The sequence below is a fragment of the Aplidium turbinatum genome, chromosome 16, assembly GCF_918807975.1.
Source record: "Aplidium turbinatum chromosome 16, kaAplTurb1.1, whole genome shotgun sequence".
In the NCBI taxonomy this organism is placed as follows: domain Eukaryota; kingdom Metazoa; phylum Chordata; class Ascidiacea; order Aplousobranchia; family Polyclinidae; genus Aplidium; species Aplidium turbinatum.
In genome coordinates, this window is record NC_137487.1 from 18,261,216 (window position 1) to 18,281,347 (window position 20,132).

General features: G+C 38.3%; 2 protein-coding genes across 2 annotated transcripts; one reads left to right on the plus strand and one right to left on the minus strand.

Moving 5' to 3' along the window:
• Positions 1–376: 376 nt before the first annotated feature.
• Positions 377–3,348, plus strand: LOC145785494 (WD repeat-containing protein 36-like). Its single transcript, XM_082597145.1, has one exon. It carries the CDS (start codon positions 394–396, stop codon positions 3,115–3,117), a length of 2,724 nt encoding a protein of 907 aa, XP_082453271.1. The 5' UTR covers positions 377–393; the 3' UTR covers positions 3,118–3,348.
• A 689-nt stretch (positions 3,349–4,037) lies between these two features.
• LOC145785398 (lysosomal cobalamin transport escort protein LMBD1-like) lies at positions 4,038–19,811 on the minus strand. Its single transcript, XM_082597054.1, has 16 exons — positions 19,681–19,811; positions 18,634–18,804; positions 16,088–16,148; positions 15,860–15,963; positions 15,186–15,253; positions 14,261–14,352; positions 13,982–14,055; positions 13,077–13,202; positions 12,717–12,869; positions 11,591–11,655; positions 11,132–11,234; positions 10,150–10,254; positions 9,223–9,366; positions 8,639–8,732; positions 7,627–7,730; positions 4,038–6,837 (listed from the first exon to the last, which is right to left on the minus strand). Exons 1-16 carry the CDS (start codon positions 19,738–19,740, stop codon positions 6,727–6,729), a joined length of 1,635 nt encoding a protein of 544 aa, XP_082453180.1. The 5' UTR covers positions 19,741–19,811; the 3' UTR covers positions 4,038–6,726.
• Between the last annotated feature and the right edge of the window lie 321 nt (positions 19,812–20,132).

A 20,132-nucleotide genomic window follows, 5' to 3' on the forward strand; every position in this document is an offset into this window, starting at 1 on the left:
GAAACTTCATGTCTTTATTTTCTCACAGAGCTGTTTGGTATGCGGTTTTTTCAAAGCACCTTTTCGCTAATTGCTATTGAACGTAGTACATTTTTACATCTCACTCATTGTCTGTGAATGTTCTTTCATGAATTAGTACTCTACATAAATACATTGCATTTATCATCTATCTAATAGTTCCACCGATATTCAGTTAACCAGAATTATTTTTTCCAAATATCAACAATGTTTTACATCTGCAGTTATATGGTATATAAATATCTAGATTGTGTGTTTTGAATTTGTGATGTGATGTTGGATAGCCATGGAGTTTAACAATAGTGGACTTATAGTTACGATTTTTTACCATTATTTGTAATTATTTTGTTACAGGTTTTATGTAAGGTCCACACAATGAACAATTCTTCTGAAAGTCGTATTTTTGAAAGTTTTAAAGCTTTGGGCCTTCACTCTTCTGATATTGGACATGTCACTAGATTTCACAGAAAGCAAAAGGAGTTCTATGTCTTCACTGCTGTTGGGAAGGTCTTCCATACGTACAACTGTTCAAGATTAGTCTTATGTCAAGTCAGCAATTCCCTTCCATCGGATATAGAATGCATAGCCACAGATGACTTTCGTGTTTACGCATCATGTCAAAAAATAGTCTATGCTTTTAAGCATGGTCGTTCCATTGAGAAGACATACATTGGCCACAATTATGATGTTCATCTAATCTTACCATTTGGTCAGCACTTGCTAACTGTGGATCGAGCTAGCAATGTCATTGTTTGGCATATAGATACTGGGGAACAATATCTCTCTCTTCAGTTTAGTAATGCTACATTTGACATTACTACAGTTCTACACCCAAGCACTTATGTCAATAAAGTGCTGTTTGGAAGCAGACAAGGGAAAATGCAACTATGGAACATCTCAAAAAATAAGTTGATTTATGAGTTTGTCAACCTGAAGGAAACAGCCATAACAGTGTTAAAGCAAGCACCTGCATTGCACGTTGTTGGCATTGGCACTGAATGTGGTGAAATTACTCTTTTCAACTTAAAAACTGACAAAATAATAATGAGATTGAAACAAGAGAGCAGTGAAATCACAGCAATGTCTTTCCGGACTGATGGTGAAACAATTATGGCAATCGGAACTACTAACGGACACGTGTATTTATGGGATTTAGACAGCAGAAAGTTGAAGGGAAAAATGGAAAATATACACATGTCTGCTGTTGCTGGGGCTACATTCTTGCCAGGAAAATCAATTCTTATTACAAATTCGGGAGATAATTCGCTTGTTGAATGGGAATTTGATAAAGGGACTGGTATTGGAACACAACTGCGAGTAAGATCTGGTCACTGCAGCCCACAAACTAAAATACGCTTCTATCAAGACTCTAAAATACTTTCTGCTGCTAATGACTCCACATTAAGAGTCTTCTCCTGCACCCACGCAAATCAAGATAAAAGTTTAGGTCATGCTTCATTGAACAGAAAACAAGCTCGTCATCGGTCGTACAAACTGGACGATGGAAAATTGCCTCCTATTGTGGATTTTGCTGTGGAAACGGCAAGAGAAGGCCAGTGGGATGGAGTTGTGGCGGCTCATTATCGCCATCCTGTGGCGACGACGTGGAACCTGAAAGGCGGGTGCATGGGATCGCACAAGTTTGCTCACGGAAATGAGAAATTCAATAAAAGTGATAACCGCGCGGTGTCGAACGACTCGACGATGTATGTGACCAGTGTTGCCTGTACTGCATGTGGAAACTTTTGCTTGATCGGCTACAGTAAAGGCTTTGTTGATCTTTACAATATCCAATCCGGCATACATCGTGGTAGTTACATTGATAAGACGTTGAGTAACAATAAAGCCCACAAAGTAAGTGTTAAATCTATTATGGTTGACGCGCTTAATCAAGTAACTATAACTGTCGGCTCCGAAGGGTCTGTGAAGTTCTGGAGATTCAAGCAAAAGACTCTGCTGGATGTCATTTCACTTGATTCGCTTCCCGCGCTTGCTGTTTTGCACCGAGCCGCATCCATGTTGGTTCTTGCTCTCGATGATTACTCGCTGGTCGTTATCGATTCGGAAACGCGAAAAATCGTTCGCCGTTTCGCGGGCCACTCGGGAAAGGTTAACGACTTGTGTTGGAGTGACGATGGTCGGTGGGTTATCACATCCAGTATGGATTGCTGCGTCAAAACCTGGGATCTACCTTCAGTTGTAATGATTGACTGCTTCATGGTGGACTCGGCTGTTTCCAGTCTTGCCCTTTCGCCTTCTTCTGACCTTCTTGCAACAACTCATGTAGACGAAGTTGGCGTTTACTTATGGTCGAACCGCACCCTTTACGGCCATGTCAATCTTTCACCTCTTCCACAGGACTACCATCCAGAGCACGTGGTTGATTTGCCAACCACCTTGGCACACGTTGTTGCTAATGAAGAGGTGGAAGCCGAAGAAAGTTCGGCTTTTGCTGAAGGTCCTGCGTCAGATAGGGAAGAAGTTCGTCAACTTGACCAGGAATTAATCACCCTTTCCAACCTTCCGTATGCGAAGTGGGCAAATGTGCTTCAACTGGACACCATACGCCGGCGCAACAAACCAAAGGAACCCCCCAAAGCACCTAAGAGCGCGCCGTTTTTCCTGCCCACCGTCGCTGGTATCAATCCTCATTTTTTAATCAATGAGGACAAAGAAGACACGCAGTCAAAGCTCATCCAATCAAATCCCACCGAACAACTTTCCGAGTTTGCTGCCATGCTTCTTGAAGCGGGTAGCAATTTTCAGACAGTGTTAACCGCATTGAAATCGATGAGCATGTTGGCTGTGGACACAGAGATTCGGGCACTATCGCCAGACAGCGGCGGTTCATTCGGGCTCTTAGAAATGTTTCTTGATTTTATTGATCTTGCTGTAGACTCAAAACTGGACTTTGAAATTGTTCAAGCTTACTTCAGCTTATTTCTAACTGTCCATGCTGAAACATTGGCCACCATTCCGAATATGGAAAACAAACTTTCAAAAATAAGCGCCAAGCTCGATAAAGATAGACTGGAATTATCTCATTTACTCAACCAAAGTCAATGTATTGTCAATTTTATAAAGTCTGCAACCTTGTAGCTTCGTCGTAGAATACAAACAAATTTTTATGTCGTCTATCAATCATTGTTCGGTGAGCGGTATTTTCAACTTGTGTCCCAGCTACCCATCATCTTATTTTGGGGTTTAAACGTGTAAAACTCAATCTTTGTGATACGTCACTCGTTTATTTCGATAGCCCACCTGTGACTTTCCATCGACGAGTTTGTGATGTCATACTGCTGTTTGCTCACATTACAACAAACTACTGCACTTTTTGTGAAGATCCGCCTTGTTGAAGCAACAGTGAAGCTCAGGCAGTGCACTAGATCACAACTTTTTTTTATCACTATTGATGTCAAGAACAATTTGACGGTGTTTGACATAATCAGGCCAAGAATTGAACCTTCGATTTTGAATTACTATCGCTAGAATAACTTTCTGCTCAATTGCTCAACTTTGCAGTGGAGGGACCCCCCTCAGATCTAACGAGGGAAAGCACCCTTATTATTTAAGTATTATATAGCGCCCTCAAGTGGAGTCCGAACCGCTGCATTGTATAACTTACAAACGGGAAGCATGAAAATAGCGTTATGATATTTGATAAAGATTGTGGTACTAGATAAAGCAGCCCATTGAAACTACGGCAGAGACGGTCCAATGTTACGGTAACTTAGGTATTTAAAGTAAGCACAGACTTGCAAAGGACTGGTAAATCAGTCTTCTTTTTACAATATCTCACAGAAGCAAATTTTGCGACAAAGGTTGTTTAATTAAAGGTTACTACAGAACAGTAATGGACGAAACACTGCAACAGAATTACACAATAAAATAGTTCACCTATTCTAGGAAATAATGTAGCCTGCCGCGGCACTACGTCTATTGGTTGTGGCAACTCAGCGTTTGCATACGTTGATCTGTGACAAAGTACATCAACAGGCAGTTATCTCCTCACAATGGAGTGACTCTGTTGCCAAGCAAAACATTTTATTGCGGAATATTATGCATACCAACAAAAATATTTCGAGTACTTTTTAAATCAATTAAAAATGTTGATTTGCTAGTTGGGTTTTGACCAAAACTGGTCAATTAGCCAAGTGACGGCAGCGTCTCTCAACCAGGGGCTCTGGATCGACTTCAAAAGGAGCTGAGAAGTGCTCAACGCGCGGCAGTATAGCCATATGCTCACCGTGAACATTAAAATAATATGAACTGCAGCGGCAAGGGGGTGCTAGATTGTCGAGGCAGATTTATAGGTGTGATACACTTAAAAAAAAAGGCTGCTTACAGTATGAAATCAATTCATAGTACACATGTAAAATTATCAATAATTAATTTGATAACCACGGTACCGTAATAAATAATTAATATCGATATGTCTGCTGAGTGCAAAGGATCCGGCAGGGTCACAACAGTAAGGCACTTTAACATGCAGATATCCACTCCATGGACTTCTGTCCAATCCAACCACGAACCAATGAGATGCTACGTTATCTGTTCAATTGTGACTATTCAGCCAGAGAATTACATGTAATTATTACTTTGAACTTTGTTTGGTAATTACAGAAGAAAAAAGAGCTGTAGCAGAGGTGGGAATCAAACCCACGTCAATGTAATGACTACCACCGCCCTAACCCAATGCGCCAAGTCAACCGATGTCAAAGCATTGATTTAATTTAGCTAGAATTTGCGTTTTTCCTTTATTCTTTCTAGACGCAACCCTGAAGACGTCATGAACAGCGTAGCTTCTGATTGGTTCGTGGTTTATTAGAAATCTGCTTGTTACAGTGCCTACCGTCACAACATCTTGGAATGGTAGACCGAAGGATAATATTCTAAATCATACATATGACGTGGAAATTATAAAACGATTCTTGCCTTCTCTCTATGGCACTTCAACAGCTTCTGATGCAGTGGCACCATTTATCCCGACAGAAAAACATACACCATGCTACGGCAATGATATAAGTAGGAACAACTCTTCTTTCTGTCATTTCAATGTCATGAATGCGATTTGGTTGGCTTGTTAAAGTTACGTTTTCAAACGAATGCGTATGGAACTGTAACATGGCAGAAATGCTGAAATTGTAAACCTACAACATAGCGACAAATGCGATTGAAAATACTATACTCTTTAAAATATCAAATTTCACTCAGAAACTTTATCTTAAAGACAACCAACAAGTTACGGAACACGAGATTTCTTAGAGAACAGCCCAGACAGCAAATCTTTTTTTTTTATTGATTGAACTTCTGCAGGCGCTGAATCAATTTAAAAAAAGAAATGATTTGCTGGCTGTGTGGGCAGAGCACCGCATTCATGAATTATTACAGAAGTGCACTTTATGTTCACAGTTGGTATGGAAGAGGCACCTAGATTAGCAGTAGAATGATTGCCCCCAATACTGTAAAAATCCCATATTATCAGCCACATCACAATTTGATGGATTGTTGTTTGGCAAAGACTATAGCCTACGTGATTCATTATATCGAAGTATTTTAGTGCTTCTTAACCAAGTAGTAATGTCCTGAAAACAAGACCCTATTGATGAATTGGAAATGCGTGCGAAGCGTGGCCAGAACACTGCACAAATAATTATTGTTTTATCCCCAGATCACCTATCGGAGCTTCGCAATTAAGGATATTGTGTGTGAATTTTTAGGTTAATCTTTATATGTCGGAACTTTTGTAAAGATATCGGACTCACTCATAAATCACTCGAAGAATGTCACATCTGCGTCAAATTAGATTAGGCTACTTAAGTGCAGAGTGATAAATTATATAAATTTTCGTACAGTACTTGCAATTATTTCATTGGTCAACAAAACGCATATCTGGCCCTATTTGATTATTTCATTGGCTAGACCAGACATATAAGCAGGTGTTTGCTTGCCAGAGTTCAGTTGGATTTTCATTTTGACCAACTCAGATGCGCGGCAAGCATCGGCACATGTTTATATGGCTGGTCCTAACTCCTATTGTGTTAGGCTGTTTCAGAGCATTAAAATAATCAATGTAACTTATAATATAACATGAGTTGTGGTCTTGTCCAGGGAAGTTAAGCCAGGGCAATAACCAGGACTCACGAACAATTTGAATAAGAACTCAAACCCCGAATAAGTCAACTTAAGTAAATTACGCTAATCGGAACTATACAACTTTCATATGTGCACTCTAGGCGACATGTGTGGGTGTCATAATACTAAAGCATTTGATGCACACAACCGACTAGTACCAAAACGCGAAAAGAACTACATACGATTACGAACTGCATCACGATACATATTCTCCGATTCATGGAAACCCTGTGACATAATAATTGGCGTGAAGCAGGCTCTGTGAAGACATAGAAGACCCGCAATGTACTTATGTGTGGGTATGCCACAATGATGAGCCCAAGCTTCATGGTGTAGCTCCGTCCTACCATATTGAGAGCCAAGTGGTACCCTTCAATTGGGAAAATAGACTTAGGAAATATTTAAAGGGGTACGGTTACTCGGGGTCAACTGTATTAATAAAACTCCACTTTTCTGAATAAAGTCAGTTGAACTTTCCCTTATTGACAGTGAGGTTCTTTTGAAACAAAAAAACGCTTTTAACAAAGAACACAACGGTACTTCAACACATTGGTTGAATAATTGTTTGGTCCATCAGATGAGTTGTTCAAGACTTTCGTCATCTTCTCTATTGTTCCTCATCATGATCTGAGCCACCGTTTTCCTTGTACGCAGGATGGACACAATGCTGCTGATTACGAAGATCTAAAAATATACGTACTTTAAAACTATTGCACTGTACAATCTAATTGAAAATAAACTCTTTTAAACTTTGAATACAAAGCGGAAAAGAATATTGGGAAGTATCCGTTGTGTAATCTATATGGGATAACAACGGTTATACGTCAATTCAAAGCCGATAATTCAAAGCGGTAAATTCAAAGCCGATAATTTATTTACGATAAAGACAATAACCCTAACCTTAGGCTAACCCAGGGATCTCTGAAGAACAGAGTTCCATCCTTCAGAGCTCCCTGCCTTAACCCTTCGTCTTTGAATCATAGGCTTTGAATTGTCGTCATACCGATAACAACAAGGCGGCGTTAAGGTCTCAGGAGCCCGTGAAGGTCTCAGTGTGGTAATTTTCGAGATACAATATGCATCACAGCGACTATATGAAAGACGAAGGTATAAAAACAATGTTGGACAACATTACAAACACCATCAGGAAAGTTGCGGGGCCCCTCTATCATTTCGTCTTCAGTATCTTAAATTTTATTGCTGCAAGTAGCACTTGACATACATTGGTTATAAGTGAAGTAGCGCAATGTGTGAAGCACTTGGAAAAATCTGATACTGTTATTTTGCTACTATCCCAGATAGCAAATCAGGCGTTTTTACATTGATTTAACGTCTGCAGACGTTGAATCAATGCAAAAACTGATTTGCTAAATGGGGTAATAAAAATAAAAAAGATGCATAGTGCGACGCTTATCACAGATGACGTCACAAACTATAATCGATGTTCGGCCCACAATGCATCACGATGCTCACCAGCACGAAGATCCAGGACGACCAAAAATAAGCGACACCGAAGAACCACATCCTGTAGAACAATCTGGTCTGAAACGTCATCAGCCGCGTCATCGTGCATTCGCCTGTAGAAAGATGACTTCGCTGAGAATTGAATTGTTTTTTTTTTGCTTTTTATTTTATCGTATCCAGGGTTACGCGTGGCGGTTGAAGATTTAGAAAGCGGACGAGAAGGCAATTTTCCTGACGTCTGAATGTCCTGCCAAAGACACAGCTGCATGCTTTTGAGCGGTGTCGAACTGACGGCCTTGAGTCGTGCTATGGCTCTAACCACTGAGCTTTGCTCAAAATCGCTTCCTTTTATCCATCGCTGCATGCCCCGTGACGACTGTCGTGGGGTAGAACCAGTCAGATATTGATTGATTGAATCTTTATCCTCGGACTGGGAAAGCTTCTTGCAGAGCTTAATCCTGGCAGTTTCACATACTTGTAGAGGCTTTGAATCACTGACACAGGCCCGGTCACCGAGATTGACAGAGTGAAGTTTCCGATTGTTGAAGTCTTGTTGCCGAGGGAATTATTCCATCCATTAGATACCGCTGAATGTAGGACAGTCCTTAGAATGCGTTGCTCAAGCGCACACCCAGAGAGTCGAACCAGCGCTGCTTGATCTTGAAGCTTTTTCGTTCCAGAAGTCATGCGCTAACCAACTGAACTATTGGGACCGACGATCGAATATAATTGCCGTACGTTATATACGGTAATTATAAAGTGAACGAAATCAGTGGAATAAGATATGCCGCATACAAGTTAACAACTTACTTTTAAACACTTTTATAACCTCTAGTAACAAAATAGCCGAATTGCAGCGTCAACAACGAAACAAACGTACAAGAAATTACGTGAAGCGTTGTAAAAACAGCCAACAAATCAGTCCTTTTTTACATAAATTCAACCGCTGCAGCCAGCTAAGAGCTTTTTTAGATTAATATAAAAAGACTGATTTCCTGATTGGGTTTTAACGTGAACCTACTCGCAGGTGATAATGGCGAACACGGAGCGGTGATAATGGAAGTGATCTGATTGGTTAATACTCCTGACTCGATTGCGTCATCTGGTAAATAAAGCTGCAAGGAAAATACATTTTTAAAATACTGAACAATGTTGCCAATTGTTCACAACAAACTAATTTCAACGTGCAAAATACATTCTGTTTGCTCCAGTCCAATGTAGAATGCTTGAAGTTGTTAGCACATGACTACCAAGTTTACTAGTAAAAAATGCACAATTTTTGGCTTAAATTTAAATATATATTGTCCTTTGTCCCCAACGACCTTAATATTTTCCATCGGGCAGAACGCCATTTAAAGGAGGTTAATAAATTTATAGATGTTTTATTTCAAAACAAGGCTTGATGTCACGCTTCAACGAGCATCATTTTAAGACAATGCTGGACGATTCGCATTAAACCGCAAATCATTTTAAAATGAGGTTGGGTGCGAGAGGGTTAAAAATATTACTTGGTTAAAAAGGGGTCATCAGAACACATGGTTAAACAGGAGTCATCAGAACAAACATTATTAAACATTAAAAACAAATAATCATGTTTAACCGCACCCTGTACGTTTGTGTCCCGTAGGTGATGTACTGAGGAGCCAAGGTGTAGGCAAGAACGCCAGAGTACAAGGTGACTGACGCTAGAACAAAGGCGCTGAACAGAAGAGTTTGGATTGTAGAAGCGCCGGCTCGCAACCTGTGCACCTGTAGAAGCGAAGACAGAAAGATTGATTATCATGCCTGAGTAAGCTATCCAGTGACCTCTGACAGATACCAAAAGTAGTGTGTGGATAAAAGTTTTATTTCATGTCAACGTGTTTTGTAATAGAATTGTAAGGGGAAGTAATGTATCAAGTGCAGTATTTAATATCTAATTAAACTTTTTACAAAAAAATGATCCATACGTTTATCCAAAATGAGAAATTTGTGACAATATTCCAAGAAAACTTAGGCTATGTCCACCAGTACTATCGTAACTACTTCAAACCTTTTCAGTTTCTCACAGAAATGATGGTTTTAGAAACTTCACAGAGAAATAAAATTTCTCAAGGTGTCTGACGTTTGAGCCACAAAGTAATAATCTAGATTCCAGAGGGATCCAGGTTAACCGGCGTTTTTTCAAATCCAACTTTAGTTCTGGTTTTAGAACAGGACATTCTAAGACCTCTGGATTTTTTTAAATTTTAGTCAAACCCTCTTCCCTCCTACTCCTAAAATTACTTTTCGTATTTAGTAGCCTTGTATTGTATGGACATCACTTTTTGTTTATAACATTTAAAGTTCAAATATTATTTGCTACTTTACTAAAACGCTTCAAGTATGTTGCAAGATTGCCGTAAACATTAAACGGAAATTTTGGACGGAAACTTCAATTTTTTTCAGAGGTCTTAGAATGTACTGTTGTATTCTAAAATCAGAACTAAAGTTGAAATTAAAATTAACCTCCCCCTCCCCCCCCCAAACTAATATTTCAGAGCTTCCACAAACCTTGTTCCAGAAAATCCATACTCCAATATGCTGCATCCCAGTCACTGAGCTGATTGTGAAATAGAGAATGATGCCACCGAGGACGAGGTAATCCAAAGGAAACACCTGCAATGCATCCTCAATTACACAATGCATCCTCTTTGTGTTGGGTAGTGTCCGATGTTTTAAACACTTAGCGCCGAATTCTTTCCAACTGAATTTGAAGCAGTTAAAGAGCGATCTTTCTGGCATCAGCACTACCTGACTACTCACTATAGAAAAACGAGCATTGTGTTTCGCTAACCATACCGGTGCAGCCTCCACACTAGCCATCAAGACTTTTTCTAAAAACATGTGTTTCTCGGCAATGGAGTGTAGCAAGAATTGACAGCGATAGACACGTGTTTCGCCCATGACGCTGGGCACTTTTTTTCTTTTCTCGCGCAACGCTCAGAGTTTTTCGCACACAATGCTCGCTGTTCTATAGTGAGGAGTCAGGTAGTGCTGACGCCAGGAAGATCGCTCCTTCTCAACTGTGCATATCCTTGGCTTGGCGACAGTTAGTTTAGTTGTTTTCTTTCCACAAAGTTAAGGATTCAATTGACTGCCAAAAGCAGCGGTTGAGAACTATGTGGCATGAATTGATGATGCGATACTGATGAGCCCAGCCTCATGGGCGAAACACGTGTCAATTCTTGCTACACTCGGCTGCCGAGAAACACATGGATTTGAAACAACGCTTTCAAAAAGTCTTATTTACCCTTATAACCTTATTAGGTGTTTTGAGCAAATTCAACGAACACACACTGCTCTGCACTCTTTCTCTCCGCATAGGGCAGGCGCTAAACTTCACGTAGCGCATACAAGTGGTAATATTGGTATACAAGTGGTGGTATATTGTGTGGTATACAAACAAGTGGTATATTGTGTGGGTTCATTGGAAACATTTGAAGGTCCGTTAAAACAAGTAAAAAAACACTGCCTCTACGCAATCGTGGCTTACCTGATTACAAAGTAGAAGCAAGGCATTGATTGGATTGTCCAGAGCTGTTTTATCGAACATGTACCCCGCATACATACCCAGTGATGAGATGCAGCGATTGATACTACGCAAAAAAAGTTAAATTAATTAGCCGTTAGACCTCACCACAACAGCTACTTTGTCTTGGCCAGCAAATCAATCATATTACATCGATTGAACGTCTTCAGAGGTAAAATAACTGATTTGCTGGTTGAGGTATAATAAAAGATAAATCGGCTGCAATCGCCGCTGCATGGCAACTTGACCAAAATAGAAGCTCGTCTCCAGGCAACCCTCCTACAATGTGGTTGCACCTTGTCGCTACCAATGGGACTAGGCTATCAACGAAACATTAATAAAAAATAACACTTTCACGTCAATTAAACGTTGGGGAACGTCAAATTACTGCAAATAAACAACTCGTCAGCGTGAAGAACTTACTTTGATATCATGATATCCACAACAATGAAAAGAGAAAAGAGAAAGAGAAGTACCCCGCAGACCACCTGCAAGAATGACAGGAAGTTTTGGTCAAGACATTTTCGATTAAAAATATTCTAACCAAAAAAACAACATTCTTTCTTAGCGTTGTAACGATTATAGTCTGCTCATAACAACCTCATGTAATATTTCAGCTTACATGATGGAATCAGTAAGTTGTTTGCCTTGACCAAGTGTCACATTCTATTAATCTATTACCATTCTAGAGATACTGCTATTTTGCATTGATCAAATGCTGGCATTTGCACAACAATCTAACCTCTTAGTGTAATTTATTAAGAATCGATTCGCTATAGCCATAGCACATGTAAAAAAGAAAATTTGAAAAATGCGTAAAACGAACAAATAAAGCAAACTCCGATGTTATCAACACGCATTAAAATTCTATTTTAAATAGATGGTTACATAAAATTAAAATCAAAAGCTGCAAGCCTAAATCTTAAACTGGTGTTCTGCCACGATTTCCAACAATGTAGGCCTACTGGTACAAAACAACGGTTCAACAAGACGAATACAAAGAAAAACGCAATTAAGTCTGCAGTCCGTTACAATAAGTTTACACTGATACAACGTCAAAAGGAATAAAGTGTGAATGGGCATGGTTGAAGAATCTACACCACAGGGGTCGAAGGTTGCTGATGACATGGGAGTAACAAAACAGGCTAAGTGGTTGGTCGAATCAATTTCTGCATGTTAATGGTACTGCAATTTTGTATTCATCAAATGCTGGCATTTGCATCACAATCTGTATGTTAAAGGTGGCTTTGATTTTATGCAGCCATTTATCTTCAACGACGTCTAAATATTGTCTGTTGAGTTGTTCGGCGAAAGTAACGACAAAGCAGTCTGCCAGGGCTGGTTTCTTTTTCAGTTGAAAGTTGTGAAATTTTCCATAATGTTTCAATAACGCTGCTTTGTCACCGAATTTGTCAGAGTAATTAAAGCTGTTCCAAATACTAAATAGAGATAATTTTAAACATTCAATTTGCAATATCAAAGAGAAATATTAACAAAGCAAGTAAAACAATTAATCTTGTGCCACTGCCGAAGCAATCGATATTCTCACCTGGATTGGACGGCAGGCTATCTTGCACCAAGCCAGTGAAGAGTACGATTGGTGCCGCATTGTGTCGCGTCTGGACTGTAAGGCGGACAGTTGTTGGGAATATCTAGTGAGTAACTCCCTGTCCACTTCGCCGAGGGGTCGCTGATCAGCGTGCTGAAGATAAACAATGAAAATATTGTAGAACTTTTTATAATTGTTGACGTCATAGTGGCGCTAAAAAGCATACACAAGTGCTATGAAAACCTGATTCATATCATAGGTGGCAAGTTGCCCTTTTAATATTGTTTCTGTGTCTGTTGACGTTGAACAGATGAAGTAAAGGGCAACTGTTCTTTCGACAGCTAAGATAGCGGCATCCACCTGGTCCGAGAGGTATTGGATTTTGCTCATGAGCGCTTTGATGGTGGCTTCCATCCGCTCCTCTTGTTCCTCCGCTTTTGGTGGTCCTTTGATCATGTTGATGGGGAGGATGGACATCCCACAAGCCTGAGAAGACATTTTGGTTTAATGAGGAAGTAAAGATGTTAGTGGAACATAGACAAAACAGTATCTATAAAATTCCTTTAATAAACTGATTCGCTTGATTCCATTAAGTGCACTGTCATCAACAACGAAAGGGTTTGTGAAAAGAAGCAATCCACTGTTTCGCTGTGGGCCACACAAGAAAATAAAATATCAGTCGGTACTCAATTTTAGAAAGGGAAACATTCATACAAAAAACGAGAATATATTATATATATAAAAAAGAAACGCTTTTACTGTCATTTTTTATATAGTTTGATACCTGCGCAGAAAAAACATGGAGTCAAAATTCAAAGCGCGAGATATCTTTGTTACAGTAACATACGTATCTAGGTCAAATGACCATGTAGGCTACCATGCTGTTAGCAACATGGTTTCGCAACGCGTCGCATCGTAAACCTACTCTTGATAGCCTGCCTCTCCTTGGGTAAACACGGGTTGTGTGTTTAAGACAGAAATTCGTGGTGATGAAACAAGTTTGAGTTTACACAAGTGAAAGCTTACATTATATTCTTAGCTAAGAATCCATATTGTAAACATTTTCAGTCAGCAAAGTCAAGCTGCTTTTTATCTATTTCAGACAGTTTTCGCAAGAGGCTTAGAACAACTGTATCAATGCTACATTTCTACCACATGATGCCCTTGAGCCAGGTTACAATTGAAGACAGTACAATGAGTAGATCATAGACTTTTCGTGTCTACACTAGGCTCTGAAACATGGGAGTTAATAACTTAATACTCACCGTGTAGATGATGGAGCAGACCATACCAACCAGCCCCAAACAATTGATGACAAATGTGAGGCTGTTTTCAGCAACTGAAAACACATAAAAAAATTACATATAAAAAAATATTATATATAATTACACATAAAAATATAACACAAAAGATATGCACAAAAATTGATATTTTTAGTTAGAATGAAAGGGGAGGATAAATACAATCTCATAGTTAGATTTGTGTAAAATAAACTTTGCATGCTGTAGTCAAATTTCGCTGCAACAACATCCTCGAGTACTTACTATCTCTTGCGCAATCAAACTCGGAAAGATAATTCATCTGGTGGTATATTGTGCTGTTTTTGTAAGGGAGTTTCCCCATCGGTACAACAGCCCTGAACATATTTAAATGGTTCTGATCACTACACGAATTATGATTATCACAAAGAACAATTAGCAGTCTATCACTATATAGGGTCTGCTACTATTCGGTGAGTCCGATTCGGTGAGTCCGATTCGGTGAGTCTGATTCGGTGAGTTCCTAACTTCTAACCCCTAACCTTAACTCCTAACCCTAAAACGGCAATGATAATTAGGCTACGGTACCCGATAATTTAAAAAAAAAATTGAAAAAATCCCCTGTTAAGGGATCGGACTCACCGAATCGGACTAACCGAATCGGACTCACCGAAGCGGACTCACCGAAACGGGCCATTCCGCACTATATAGGGCAAACCGATTTTGCTTCTGCCATGATTTCACAGAACTACAAGGCGCTAAATGGTAAATGCTGATGCCCGAGAGAACAACAGTGGTTACCATGCCATATATACTAGACCAGCGTTTTATAAGATAAGGTCTCTCCAGGTCATGCAACCTTCCTATGCAATATGCATTGTATGATACTTCTAACTGCTGAATTTATAATGGTTTTAGAGCAAAACGACTGTGAAACCACTTCATGTGGAGCCACAACATGCCACAGCGGTATGCAGGCTACCTAACATGCTCATAATTGTCATGAAGTAATCTAAACAATACTATTCAATTATTCATATAAGTTCGGACAAATGAATAGCTAATGATCTGAATATATTATAATACAAAATTACAACCGCAAAAAAAAAGAATCTAATATACACCACTGGTATACGGTATATAAACTTAAAAGCAATATAACTTAGATTTTCCTAAAACACTAATTGAAACAAAATTGCTCAGTGCTCACCCAATCACCAATAAAAGACACAGCAGCAGAAATGAAAAGAAAGTAAACTTCACTCCTCGTGCAGTAACCTAAGGTAACAACTGTTAATTTAAATTCAATGTTGCTGTGCTGATAAGTCCAAGATATTTATTGCACAATCAGTAGAATGCTTGAAAAGAAACAATAACCCAGGATTGAAAACAGTATTAGACTTGTGCAAACTTAAACCATGTGTTGTAATATTTAAATTTTCAGAGCATATAGAAACTTTTATTGCATGTGAATCAACTCTTGTTGCATGACAGAAACGTGCCAATGCATATTCTGTGCCCCTCCACTAAATCTTGACTCTAACTCAAAAGGCCCTTCGTAGTTGTAAAAAATAATATCAATGGATTGCATATAATCCATCAGGTTCTATAAAACAGCAGTTAGACAAAACTCTTATATCTGCATAGCTCAACATGGTCAAAGGCCATGATAAGGAAAAATAGAAATGACAGTGTTTGGAACTAATGAGGCAACTGCATTTTTGTTTAAAATTCAATCATATTTGTTTTGTATTTAAAGAAGTATAGTCCAACAGAATGAGCTATAAGCAGTAAAGAATTAGTCTGACAATACGATGCATCTACTTCTTATGTTGGACTGTAAAAAAATAAAAATGAACAAAAACAAAAAAACACAGTTCTCACCATGTCTGTATTGTAACCTGATGCATCTTCCTGAATCGATGGGTATGCAAAATAGGTGAATGGCAAAAACAAGAAAACCACAACCAGCATTAATCCATAAAGAGCTGTAACAATTGGCACTTGTGAGTATCATATGGCTTCAAAATCATTCATTGATTAAGATTTTACACAGAAATTTGCCCAGCAAGTTTGTTCCGACAATTTTTAAAAAGGTCAAGATGGCCTTACCGTAGTAACCAAACAAAACAACATTCTCCAGATGATAAATAGTAGAGTTGTCCGCCCAGTCCTTTAAACAAATAATTTAGTTAAGTCAAATGCAATGCAACTCTAATTGTTCAAGTTACACTATTTTTAAATGACTTTAAAAATTAGATTTCCATTGATTCAATAGAAAACACTTTTAGCAAACTTCAGGCATGCCATGAGCCACAGAAGATTAATAATGTAAATTTGTTACCGGTACTTAAAATTCAGATGTCCAAAAGTTAACACATATATATAATACTATAGCTTTACCTGATACACTATAAAAACATTTCACAAAAATGTCTTTTAAAATATGAAACTTTTCCATCAAATTGCAGGGTCCACGTCTTTTAGGCGCTGACAGTTAGGCGCTGGTCTAATAGGCGCGCACACTGTGGCGTCTGGATATTTAGGTGCGGAGCACTGTGGCGCCCGTTCATTTAGGTGCTATTCCTAGTAAAGTCTGTAGATTGTATCAGCTTGGCAGGTAGGGGCGTAGGGCAATGCTTTTCACACAAAATATTATATTGAACAGGAAAATATATTGTTTTGTTAATGCGTGTGCGTTGTTGGTCATGGCTTCAGTGAGTGAAGTTGCTTAAACTGGCAATGCTTTTTCACACAAAATGTTATATTACACAGAAAAATATATGGGTGAAGCTGCTTGAACCAGAAATGCTTTTCACACAAAATGTTATATTGAACAAAAAAATATGTTATGGCTTCCGTGAGTGAAGCTGCTTAAACCGGCAATGATTTTCACATTAAAAATGTTATATTGAACAGAAAAATATGTTTTTTTTTAATGCGCGTGTTCAGCATTTATTTGTTGTTAGTCCAGGTTTGCGCCGGCGAAAGCTTCATCAATAAATTATTCAAGTTTCCGAACATGTATGAGTTCACTTTTAGTTAGGTCAAATAATAACTAAACATCAGTAAAAAATGTACCGTAGGCTGTACTCAAGCGGGCGGTAGGCTTGAGTGAAGAGTAACTTAGTTTTCGTCAAAACCCGGACTAGGTTTAATAACGAGCGAAGTCTCACCATTATGCTTGCAACTTGTAGCCAAGGTGTAGCCTATATGCCCTGTAGAAATGTATTCATGTGAACAGTAGTAGAGCGTCTTACGCGTTCTCGTCACATGGCCAATCCATCCCGAACAGAAGTAATTTATATTTAATCTAAAATTTTACCAGACATTTTTCACACAAAACTGTTGTATTTACGCGGTAAAAGCATGTCATGTGATCGACGTAGACGCACAATCTTGACATCAAATAAAAGCATACATCTTCAGCTATCCGAAGATGCAAAGCTTTGCAATAAAATTTAAAACATTTTATGTACAACTAGCAACTCCAAACAGTATTTTTTCTAATTTCTAAAAAAATTAAAAATTGGCAGAAAAGTGTACTTCATTATAATTTTTACTACCCAAGCATGATACAATAATATGAAAACATATGTAGTTTAATCGAATGCCAAAACAATTCTGCACATGAGAAAAAATTTACTTCGTTTCTGCGCGCAATGCTTTAGGAGGTACAGCAGAATGATTATGGAGAAATTTGTAAAATTTTACGCAAAAGTTTACGTAATTTAGCCTACAGTCTTTTTGATCGAGAAATTCCAAAGTAAGGGGTTGCCTAGCCAGTTTTGACTGCCAATTCCAATGAGTGAAAGAAAAAAAATCCACTGTGTCCCCCATCTTTAAGAAGTCCTCATCTGATAACTGCAGCGCCAAAATATTTTTTTTTAATTAGCCAAACAAGGACAGGCAAAGACTATGGATCTGTCATCATTTACATTATTTTTTTGCTTGAAATAGGCTACCTTTTAACCTTGAACGTAAGGATACTTCCTTGGTCATCATGGCAAAAATCCCAAGACGTGTGTATACGTCCATGGTCGCGAAAGAGTTAACTTAAAATGAACTCAATAATGTTCGGAAGCTTCAATAATTTATTGATAAAGCTTTCACCAAAGCAAACCTGGACTAACAACAAATAAAACAATAATAAATCAATAAAACAACAATATATTTTTCTGTTCAATGTAACATTTTGTGTGAAAAGCATTGCCGGTTTTAGCAGCTTCACTCACTGAAGCCATGATATAACTTTCTGGCAAGCTGCCAAGCTGATACAATCTACAAACAACAATATATTTTTCTGTTCAATATAACATTTTGTGTGAAAAGCATTGCCGGTTTAAGCAGCTTCACTCACGGAAGCCAGGATATAATTTTCTGGCAAGCTGATACAATCTACAGACTTTACAAGGAATAGCACCTAAATGACCGAGCGCCGCAGTGCTCCGCACCTAAATATCCAGACGCCACAGTGTGCGCGCCTATTTGACCAGCGCCTAACTGTCAGCGCCTAAAAGACTTGCTCCCAAATTGCATACTTCAAAGTTTGATAAAGAAATACTGTGCACTTAGATACTTTAGTACTTATATAAATGCTGAAATCTATGAAAAGGGGATTTGAATACTAAATCTAATGACTTAAATCAGACACTTACTGAACGAGTTCCATCTTGGGCTTTAGTAGACGATACAAGATAAACATCAACAGGAATTATGATGACGATAAGTAGTGATAAAACAACTGCAGTGATGCCAACACATGCAGGAAATATTTTACATTTCTTTGCAAAGTGGATGTAGTACATTAAAGCACAAAAAAATCCAATCTGAAATAGCAACAGAGTTAATAAAAAGAGGAACTCACAGTATTAATAAAGTGATTGTGATGTCCTTAAACCGTTGTTCTAGCTGCATGATGTTATAAAAATTGCAGATAATAAATTTTACCTGGATTCATGCATGTTAGGATGCAATCAAACAGATAAAATCTTCCTATCAGAATAAGAATACTGACAAAAGGCAACAAAAGCTCTTCATAATTTGCAGTAAGTTTTATTGGTTGCTAAACCTGATTGTTTTGGATAACAGGATGATACTTTGAAACCGACATGCCACAACATCTTGTACTCAGGCATGCACTATGTATTGTGGAGTCACATTTTAAGTATATCTACCTGCTTTCTGACAATATATATTTAGAGCTGGTGTACATGCCTTCGCCCTGATCATCAATGCTAAACAATAAACATGCATACTCATCAAAGATTGCAATCGACTAAGACATATAGGGTGAAATGTGTAAACACTGAACAGCACTCAACCAGGCAAAAGCTATTTGTGAAAAGCTGTTTGTGACCAAGGTGGAGACTTCTACACCAGCTCCATATATTTTGATATTAACACTAATATTGCTGTTAAGAGCTGCAGTAGTACAGTACCACCAATGGCTCAAGGTCATTAAAATAGCATTAATAATTTCTCTCTCAGCAACTTTATTTAACTCAATTTTGAAAGATGTTTCTAGGTTATAGATTCTTCTAAAATAATTTTTGCACTGCAGTGTTTAGTTTATGAAACTATTGTTATTATAAAGTTACTTCAACACACCAAGTGAAATATTTTTATCAGGATAAAGTAATATTAAAAAGAGGTTGGATTATTGTTACTTTTGACTCAAAACAAACCAAATATAATATACTTACAACTGTTACAACAAGAAATGGAAGCCAAGCCGAGAAAGCGATATGCCATGGAATGGCCATTTTATGTTTGCTCAATCCAACACTCCAACAGTGCTTTAATTAACCTTCCAGGGTTATATATATACTTGCACTGTTCCAACAATTTCAGAAATCATCCAAAACAAAACATTGTTCCCTTGCAAACAAGCAAGCTATGTTGTTACCTAGACAAGTTCAGAAAAACGCTACATAAAAATACAAAAGCAGCATTTTTTGATAAATCAACACAGTGCTAAAGGCTACTTTGGGCACCACTAAATGGTTGAACTAAACAAATTTCCCTGGCATAAATTGGTATATACATTGTTTGCAGCTAAGTAAAGATTTGATGCTGATAAAGAAAAGGCAAAAATCCGATCTTGGTATCTATATTATACAACATAGGCATGAAGCCAGGTTAATAACTGACAACA

Excerpts from the sequence above, each read along its gene's own strand:
- LOC145785398 (XM_082597054.1), bottom strand. The coding sequence starts at position 19,740 with ATGGCCATTCCATGGCATATCGCTTTCTCGGCTTGGCTTCCATTTCTT. Across the intron at positions 15,254-15,859 it reads CAGGTTACAATACAGACATG|GTTACTGCACGAGGAGTGAA; the intron begins GTGAGAACTGTG and ends TTGTTACCTTAG. Across the intron at positions 9,367-10,149 it reads TATGGATTTTCTGGAACAAG|GTGCACAGGTTGCGAGCCGG; the intron begins GTTTGTGGAAGC and ends TCGCTTCTACAG.
- LOC145785494 (XM_082597145.1), top strand. The coding sequence starts at position 394 with ATGAACAATTCTTCTGAAAGTCGTATTTTTGAAAGTTTTAAAGCTTTG.